This window comes from Castanea sativa, chromosome 12 (genome assembly GCF_040712315.1).
Source record: "Castanea sativa cultivar Marrone di Chiusa Pesio chromosome 12, ASM4071231v1".
In the NCBI taxonomy this organism is placed as follows: Eukaryota; Viridiplantae; Streptophyta; class Magnoliopsida; order Fagales; family Fagaceae; genus Castanea; species Castanea sativa.
The window spans coordinates 49,533,482-49,543,556 of NC_134024.1; the positions used below are offsets into that span (position 1 = coordinate 49,533,482).

Consider the following 10,075-nt stretch of genomic DNA (forward strand, 5'->3'; position numbering starts at 1 on the left):
TCACTGTTCATTGGCCATGAACAGTGATTTTAGGCCAATAAACAGTAATTTTTGGCATGAATTGAGTGAAGCTCTCACGCAAGATTTACGAATTGCAACAGGAATTAGCAGAAGGCCATCTTGGAAATCTTTATGTTATCATCGGACAACTTATATTAGCAGAGACAAAAAGAGTGGATGGAAGGTTGTAGGGGTCTTGAAGGAGGGATGTGAGGAGAGGGAATCATGTTGTTGTACTTGGTGTATTTCTTGAAATTAAACTAATGAGATTTTGACATACAATTTATTCTAATTAATCCAATTAAGAACTAATCAGGTATAATTAATCATAATCACATATATAGTTGATGCCATAATGTGTAAGAATGCATATTAACGGCTTGATCTTTTGATTAGATGGTTCAATGTCATACTTGACATGTTGTTATAATTTTTATGAATTTAATTGTATATTGAAATGAAGTTTGTGTTCATTAAACAGTCCAAATGATGTTCTTTCTCTTATAGAGCTTGAAAATTACAAACATCAAACATAAAACATTCGTGCATTCATTAAAACATAATTTTTTGGTCACGATTCTCCACTTGCTACTCATAACACCCTGCATTGTCACCTAGCTTCAATAAAGGGGTTGCAGGTTGCCCATAACATCCAACGCACACTATATGGAAATAGTCCAAATTCCACCCACAAACCTTAAAACATCTCTTAACCCGTGTCAAAGTCTTAGGGCCTGTTTGGTCTCTAATTTTAAAGTCACATTTTTACATTTTAAATAACATTACACATATTTTCACACACTTTTTCACCTAAACATATTTCAAAAAATTACAAAAAACTACAAAAATCTCATCTCAAACTACTCTACCAAATACCCCTTAAATTTTTGAATTTGGACAATTTAACTAATGTTTTCAATTTGAATTTGAGGTTCGGGTCAATTTAACCCATGTTTTCAATTTAAAGAATGAAACTTTTGAAGGATAGTTTCATACTAATCTTCTCTAAAGGTCACGTACTATACACATCAATGTTAACAACTAATTTAAGAATGGGGTGTAAAGTGCTAATTTTTGCTTTATTTGTTTTAAAGTAAAATATTTTCAAATCTAAAATATTATTAGATGTTTGGTATGACAAGTAAAAAAAAGGTAAATCACCAAAATCGGTGGCTTGGCCACTGAAACCACTAGTGTTGAAGGTCAGATGACCAGAATGTCGAAATGGTGGCTTCATCGACCAGATTGCCAGCTACCGTCGCCGAAGTGATGTCTTTAATGACCAAACTACTAGCATTGGTGGCCAGAACGATCGCTTTGGTCATTAGAACAATGTCTTTGGTGATTGAACCTCCTGCACTGGTCCTCAGAGCAGTTACTTTGGGCCCCAAACAGATGGCACTAGACCTCTTACATCGGTCATTAAAATGGAGGCTTCGACTAACTAGCCCATCGAACTAGTGGCCTAGCCACCAAATGGGGTGAGAGAAGTCATGGTGTGTTTTTGTAAAATATTTTACCAAAATTTTAAAAATAAAACGTTTTACAACTTTTTATAAATAATTTTATGGTTAATGAAAATTATTTTACAAGTTTAATCACAGTTTACTTGCAAACAAACACCTAAAAATTTGAGAAAATATTTTTTTAAAAATATTTTATTTCAAAACAAACTAAGCATCGATACAAATTAGGGTGTTAATTGCAAATTATTATAGTCTGGTTACAAAGTGCAAGCACCCCCAATAGTTTTGGTAGATTTGTACAATTAACCCAAAATGTTATCCAACGGTTAGAAAAAAAAAAACTCTTATTTTCTCATCTCTCTACTTCGCCTCACCACTGTCTCCTGAGCCGCTCCCTACATATGTTGTCTTTCTCTTTCTCTCTCTCTCCATTTAACTGTGATTGTAGTGCAAGGCTACAAACGAGACGACCATGCCCTCACTCTCACTCTCACTCTCACTCTCACTGTCCTCCACACCCACCCACCCATTCCCACCTTCCTTCAATCGCCGACTCACCACAAAACCACCACCCTCTTCTTCTAATGCTGCTGCTGCTGCTGCTATCCCAGACGATAAGCCAAATACTTTAACAGTCCCAGAGAGAAGCCAAACCCAAAGAAAAGTGATGATAGACATTGAGAAGCTTAAGAAGCGAGAAGCCAAGGAGAGAAAAGAGGAAGTGAACAGGAAGATAGCTTCGAGGAAAGCAATCTCAATTATACTCAGGAGAGAGGCTACCAAAGCACTCATCGAGAAGAAGAGGGGTCCCACCAATTCTAAAAAGCTGCTTCCCAGGACTGTTCTTGAAGCTCTTCACGAGAGAATCAAAGCTTTGCGTCCTGACTCTGCTCTCAAGGTTGTCTATTTCACTTTCAAACTCTATGTATATTTTGGAAAATGGGTTTCTTTACTTTTGGACTTTGGAGTTCAATTTGATTTGATTCTATTCAAAATATTTAGCTGTAACTTCTTTTTTTTTTCGATTTGGGCAACTGGGTTCTGTTTGTTTGCTAAGAAAATGAATTCTAAGTATGTCCACTTTGGATTTGGGTAACTCGGTTCTGTTTTTGTCGAGGATATTTTCCATTAACAAAAAAGCAAGTGCGCCTGTAGAAACATATTTGAATTCTAAGTATGTTTGGACGCACTTTAATGTTGCTGAAAATGTAGTGTGGAACCTATTAAAATAAGCTTAAAAAGCTAGAAGAAACTATTTTTGGGTTTGCCATGTGTTGAGTGGTTTCTTATTTTGGATGCTATTTTGCACAACAATCTAAAAGGGTTATGCACAAACTCTCCCTCCCTTTTGCAGAGCCTGGAAGAGATGATTTGTTAGTCAGCCTTATGCCCTTTTTTTTTTTCTTTTTTGGGAGAGGCCAATTCCCGGACTTGAACCTGTGACATAGGAAGTTATCCTTTCCATGCTGTATTCATACATTTTCAAAGCCACGTTTTGCACAACAATCTGAATTCTACGAATCAGAAGACGAGTAGTCTAATAGTCTTACCAGGGTTTCCTCTCGTGATTATGGTATCTTTTCTTATCTCCAGGTGTTTGAACTACTACGCAAGCAGCTGTGGTACAAGCCCAATTCTGGAGTGTACATTAAGTTAATTGTGATGCTTGGAAAATGTAAGCAACCTCAAAAAGCTGATGAACTTTTTCAAGCCATGATTGATGAAGGTTGTGTTGTGAACCATGAAGCATACACTGCTCTCTTATCTGCCTATGGTAGGAGTGGTCTCTTTGACAAAGCATTTTCCCTCCTCGAGCAGATGAAGAATACTCCTGATTGTCAGCCGGATGTGCAGACTTACTCAATCCTCATAAAATCATGTTTAGAGTATTATGCCTTTGACAAAGTGCAGGCTCTGCTTTCTGACATGACAACTCAGGGAATCAGACCAAACACCGTCACATACAATACCCTAATCGATGCCTATGGGAAGGCCAGAAAGTATGTTGGCAATTTCTCCTCACCCTTTTTATGAATTTTGTATGTGCCATCTGGTTGCCAAGAAACTAAGGGAACCAAGTTAATATAAATTTAAGTATATCAACCATCATCTGAGCAGCAAGGACTAAGCAGTAAATTAAAATGGTCTCTTTACTTTTCAGTTTTTCTATTTCTTTAAATGGGCAGAGAAAAGGTGGATGGATAGCAGCCTTCGCTTCCACTACTCCTATAAATTGCCCACTAAACCAAATTTGAGAATAGATGTTGGCTTTGTTTCAGTTCACTTTGTTTCCGTCTTACATTCTTTGCAACCAGATGGAGCTTGATATTATGCTTCACTCTCAGAGCAGTAATTTATTCTTTCTACTTCCTAAAAGGTTTTCAGAGATGGAATCGACCCTTGTGGAAATGCTCCATGAGAAGAACTGTGAACCTGATGTTTGGACCATGAACTCCACGCTCAGAGCCTTTGGTAGCAGCAGGCAAACAGAAACAATGGAGAAGTGCTATGAGAAATTTCAGAGTGCGGGAGTCCAACCAAACATTCGGACCTTCAATATTCTACTAGATTCCTATGGAAAAGCAGGAGAGTATGAGAAAATGAGTGCTGTGATGGAATACATGCAGAAATACCATTACTCTTGGACGATCGTCACCTACAATGTGGTGATAGATGCATTTGGGAAGGCTGGAGATTTAAAACAAATGGAATATTTGTTTAGGCTAATGCGGTCAGAGAGGATTAAGCCAAGCTGTGTTACACTTTGCTCGCTTGTAAGGGCTTATGGGCAAGCTGGTAAACCTGAAAAGATTGGTGGTGTTTTGCGTTTTATTGAGAATTCAGATGTAGTACTGGATACTGTGTTTTTCAATTGCCTGGTGGATGCTTATGGTAGGATGGGATGCTTTGCAGAGATGAAGGGAGTTCTTGACATGATGGAGCAGAGAGGATGTAAGCCTGATAAGATTACATATAGAACCATGATTAAAGCTTATTCAATCAATGGGATGACTAGCCACGTTAAGGAGCTCCAAAGTCTCATTGGATACGCTGAAGGGACTCAATCATATATGGGAAAGCCCGACTTTCGATGAGGGAAGTTTTACAGGTCATTCCTCCCCGTGATGTATATACATACTCGTTGTTTAGTAGTGAATCTTATTTTTTACATCACATATTCTTTGTTTAGTAGTGAATCTTACTTTTGAATGTGTATATTTTTAAAATTAAAAAAAAAAAAAAGAATCAATATCTTGTGATAATTTTGATTTTTCAACTTGTCTTGCATCTGATATTTGGCCTTAGAAAGCATGAACCTATCTTCCATTCTCTTTTCATCTGTAACTTGTAGCAATCTTAACATTCATAACACTTAAGAATTAGGTTGATTGTGGAAAACCACTTTAAACTATTGGGGTTACTTGCCCTTGCACCCAGGCTTAAAAACATGCAATCAACTCCCTAATTAAAGTAATTGTGCGATATGCACCCTGCAATTTAAAAAATAAAATAAGTATGATGTTTGATATGGAGCTAAAATATTGTTTGGAAAAAGTAGATCTATGGATATGCTAACAAAGAAGATTAAGTGTGTGATGCCTTAGGCCTTGGCTCAGTTGCTAAAAGAACAGAACGGGTTTGAAAAGGTCTCAGGTTCAAATAAAAATTGGGTAAAGACGATGAAAGAAGTGAAAAGCTTTTCCTGCGAAAATTTGTGGGAGTTTTTGGTCCTTTCAAGCTGTAGATGTTAGAATTTCTTTTCAAGTGTTTCTCTAGTATACATCCAGCACTAGGGTTTTTTAGGGGGGGATAATTTTTTTTTAATGAATGCTCATAAAAATTTATGGCCCTTTTTATATTTAATGAATTGCTCATAAAAATTTAAATTAAAAAAAAAAAGTGAAATGAGTTAATGTAAAAAGGACTGTGCAACTTTGTGAATCAAGAGATTTAAAAGAAAGGCAATGAGCTAGATTTATCTGAAGAATTGCAAGTTGACCAAGAGGCCTTTATGGAAGTGGTGTTGATACTTATACAATAGCATAAGTGAAATAAGGGGAATAAGGCTAATGGAGCTTGGAAATAAGTGCACAGATCTTCATTATAAAAGAGTAATATGTTTGATACATATGAATTTGGTTCACCTGCTTAATTAGCAATAAGAAAACTTTTGCTGAAAAAATAAAGTAGTAAATATAAAATATAATTGAATAAAAAAAAAGCGGGTTCCATTGTTTCTATGGTTATTGTTTTTGTTTAGAGAAGGGGGCAGGATTTGAAACGGAATATCTTGATCCTGGACTGGTGTTGTGCCTATAAGAATAATGGAGAATCAGTTGATGATCTTCTTTTTCATTGCTTAGTCACTAGGGATACTGGGTCTTTCGTGTTTGAATTATTTGGAGCCTCTTCAATTATGCCAAAGAAAGTGACAAGGAGAACTCCAGTGTCAGAAGTGCTAATATGGAAGGTGATTCCATTGTGCGTTATGTGGGCAATCTGGCGTGACCATAATCCTAGAATGTTTGAAGGGCTTGAGCATCCTAATCATGTCATCAAAAAATCTGCGTTGAGATGTTTGCACAGATTTCCTTGTCATTTTCTTGAATTTATCAACTCTTTGAACTTAAGTTTGTAATCCTTCAGGTATTTATCAAAAAAAAGTTTGTAATCCCTCGGGTGTAGTTTGGTACACATTTTGTGCATTCAAACCGCTATTTTTTTTATTAATAAAATTATTTTATTATATATATTTTTTAATATAAAGAGTAGGACTTTTTATATATTCTTCTATTGTATGGGAGTATGACACATTTCTGACAGGAAAAAATTCTAATCACAATGGATTAATATACTGTCATCTCAATTTCCAAAATATATTGAATTTAAATCAGGTGATTAAAAGTTCTTTCGAAGTATGGTAATTCAATTCTTAAGTACTCATTCAAAGTATCAATATATCTGCAATCACATCAGATCAACTTTACAAATCAAAGAATAAATTGTTATGTTCTTTTCCTTTTTTGTTCCCCCTTTTTTCCTCTTTTTTTAATATAATATGCTCTATTTTGGATGTCCAAATTGCATCATCATTACTAGGTCTCACACCCTCTTTTTTTGTTCTGTCACTCATTCCATGAGAAGGGCTAAAACCTCTTCTGATGTCGCTTCATTTTCTTCCATGTCCTGTCCCTGGAGTTGAGACTTTATCCAAATCTTAGTCTGCAGTTTTCTCTCTTTCCAAATCGCCTTTTCCAGAAATTCCTTTTCTACCATGTGTTGCCCCTGTTAATAACTCCATGTTCAAACCTTTGTCTACATCTTTTTCACCTTCTGGTTTAGCCTTTTCACCAGATCCCACATTGCAATGTATCTCAGCTTTTGCCTTTTGCATTAGGATTTCTGTCATGGATATATTTCTGTCAGATCTCTGTTTGTCTTCCACAGCTTTTTGGTTATCAACCTGTCACTTACAAATTACCCCATCAAGGCTTGGAGAATTAATATATTTCTATGTGAGAAGAGACAAAATCAAGAGTTTTGTTACATTGTTGATGAAAAAAGCATGTGGTACCAGACTGCCAATATCATCTTCTTCTTCTTCTTTGAGAACATGCCATAATGCAACAGAATGTCCACTTGTTTTTATTAACAAGAATGAAAATTTTTCCAAAGAATCTGTATATTGTGTTCACTTCCCAGTATGGTTATTTGTACTGGAAAATGCAGTCTAGCAGAAAGAATAATTTCTTTGAAAAGCAATAATTTGCCATTTACTATGTTGTATATCTTACGGATTTTTCGGCCGCTTTTAGACTCTCTGATTCTTCAGCTTTCATCTGTATGTCGCCTGGTCTGTCACTACTAACCCACTGTTCTTTTACAGAGATATTGTATTCAGATGGTGCACTTGGTTGAAGTTCTGCTGCTGCTGTCTTCAGTTTCTTCTTCTCTGCATTAGCCAGATCACCTGTAGGCAATGAATCACTAACTTCCCTCTGACTTGTAGGAGCAACTTGACCTTCTGCTAATGTCAGCATTGGTTTAATTTCAAGTCGAGCTTCTATTGGTCTTGCAGTCGAACTCAACTCTGGAGCTACAAAATATTTGGATTTATAACATTTCATGTCATCTTGAGTCAATGATTGCTACAAAAAAGAGTTTTGCAAACAGAGTAACTTGGGTAGAGTACCAACCTTCTGCTTTAAAGTATGGGATTGGCTCCATTCCTGCATAGGAACCCAGCAAAGGAGCTAGAACATTATAGTGTTAGAGCTTTGGAGACAGCTTCAACATACAAATAAAAAGAACAAGCTGTTCATACTTAGAATTGGAGGGAGTGTGAGGACACATGCCTTGATCAGGTTGCGTCAGATCTGGGTTTTTAACTGCATCCAGCTGAGAATCCAAGGACATGTTCCAGTCCCTCTCTGGCATAGAAGCAGGTTCAGCTTGTGTCAAGAGGAGCCCTGTTCCAACCTCCCCTTGTGTTGGGAATGTTCTTGCAGTTGAACTCATTGTAGGGGCTAGATAAAAGCAAATTTTGGAGTAATAGCTTCAGAGATAGCTCTATAAAAAATAAAAAAGTAAACAAGTTTTGCTAACTGACCAAGTTCTTTTACGTCAAAGTATAGGGTTGGGTCCATTCCTGTTTGAGTTAGAGCTTTGGAGAAAGATTCAACATACACATAAAAGAACAAGTCGTTCATACTGAGAATTGGAGGGAGAGTGAAGGACACATGCCTTGATAATCTTCACCCAGATCTGACCTTGCAACTGCATCGAGCTGGGGATCCAAGTATTTGTCCCAGTACCACTCTGTTATAGATTCTGTAAACAGGCGGAGCCCTTCCGCAACCTCTTCTTCTGTTGGAATTGAACTTGAGCATGGAGCTGAGAGGATATTTTGCTGCTGTTGTTGACTGGTCTTGGCTTGAGTATTTTTTGGAAACCAGCTGTCCGCCATTGCCCAAAGTGAACTTGAATGATTTGGTAGCATTGTTGGTGGAGCTGCAAGAGGGATTCCTATCAAGTTTAGAGACAGCAACACAGCAGATAATAGAAAATAGAAGCTCCATGCACCTATTATTAGAGGGAGAGTTCATACTTAACAGTTCGATATCTGGTACTTGGTTTAACATTGCAGGTGAAATCAATGGCAGATCTGGATAAAAATTGCTCTCTCTCTTTTTGGTAGCAACACATGGGGCTTGTGCTGCTGGTAACCTTGGTCTGAAGCTCCTCTTTTTGGTAGGAAATGATGGGCCTTGTGCTGCAGGTAGCCTTTGTCTGAACCTCTGATGTTCTTCAGCTGGTGTTGTAGTTGAACTTTGTACAGAGGCTAAAAATATATGAAATCATTAGCTTACAGGCAGGTTATTTATTTAACACATTAGCAGGATGGGAGTTCTGTACACCAACCAGCATTATTTTGGGCATTGAAATCTTCACAGTAATGAAGCAGGTACTCATCATAAAGATCAAGCAGGTCACAAACTGCTATATTTTGGTAAATAACATCACGGACCTCTTCCCACAATCCTTCCTTCTCAAGCTGCGTGATTGTTCACAGGCACAGAGTGTCAATAAAGATGGCTTTACAAGGTCAATTTTCTAGCAGGAGTAAAAAGTAGTTGTGGAAGTAATTTTAGGCTGCATTGAGTTAATTTCTGGAGGAGATGGATTTTGATACTTGGACATACACTTTTGGTCGGATAATTCCATTTTAATATCCAACAATGTGCAATTCTTATCTTACTCTTTGGAGGCAGGTATTGGATTTCTTGGACTTGAATTTTGTCTTAACAGCAGCATAGCAGTTTAATTTAGAAATATTCGGTGAAGAGCATTTTTTATCCCTCACCATATTAGTTTTGACTCCATATTGCATGCTGTTGATTTCATAAATCTAACTATAGATGGGCTACTATTTACTTAAATTAAAATCTATTTTCTTAGCTCTCTTTCAGTTTCTATACCATGCATTTTCATGGTTGCAGTAGTTTCTTCAATGCCAATGTCTTGATCTTCCAAAGTGAAGTGCATTTTTTAGAAGTTTGGAGACCATAATTACTATGAAAGTGGGTGGAATTAGATTTTAACTTTTGAATGATCTCTGCTAGTCTCGTATGTCATTGCATCAGAATTTTCTTTAGTAAGAGTACAGATATATATATATATTGATAAGTAAAATGAGCCTTTCGAATATTACATTTAACTAATCTGGGATTGGAAAGGTTTTAACTTCTAACATTTGTTCTTCCCTTGGTCTCCTTCACATTGCTTACCAATTCTCATGTGAATACAGGTTTAGGTACATGGCAGAACCATGGCTCTGCATACCATATATAGAGGCTAGGCAATAAACATCTAAAGAATATATACAAAAGAAGTACTAGTGGTAGTTGCTTCATCTCACCTTTCGCTTCCCACCTCGAGAAATCACCTCTAAGAAAAGCCTATGCAAGTCCAGCTCATCAGGGAGAGTGGGAAGCCTGCAATATAATATTAGAATTTTTATTTATTTATTTTTAAAGGTGGTAGAAAAAGAATATGAAAGAAAGATTTAATAAATTCATTTTTCTTTTGGCTATTATTACTTTTAGCAT

At 36.7% G+C, this 10,075-nt stretch overlaps 1 protein-coding gene across 4 annotated transcripts; it reads left to right on the forward strand.

Moving 5' to 3' along the window:
- The first annotated feature begins 1,893 nt into the window (after positions 1 to 1,893).
- LOC142618810 (pentatricopeptide repeat-containing protein At5g48730, chloroplastic-like) lies at positions 1,894 to 8,104 on the forward strand. Of its 4 annotated transcripts, XM_075791840.1 has the most exons (5): positions 1,898 to 2,364; positions 3,060 to 3,466; positions 3,844 to 4,262; positions 4,380 to 4,575; positions 7,354 to 8,104. In XM_075791840.1, the coding sequence occupies exons 1-4, from the start codon at positions 1,939 to 1,941 to the stop codon at positions 4,559 to 4,561; spliced, it is 1,434 nt and encodes a 477-aa protein (XP_075647955.1). In that variant the 5' UTR covers positions 1,898 to 1,938; the 3' UTR covers positions 4,562 to 4,575; positions 7,354 to 8,104. The 4 variants fall into 4 exon arrangements, with proteins under 4 accessions (XP_075647956.1, XP_075647955.1, XP_075647953.1 ...); XM_075791841.1 differs by lacking the exon at positions 7,354 to 8,104 and having other exon boundaries at positions 1,894 to 2,364; positions 4,380 to 4,729; XM_075791838.1 differs by having other exon boundaries at positions 1,904 to 2,364; positions 3,844 to 4,575.
- The last annotated feature ends 1,971 nt before the right edge of the window (positions 8,105 to 10,075 follow it).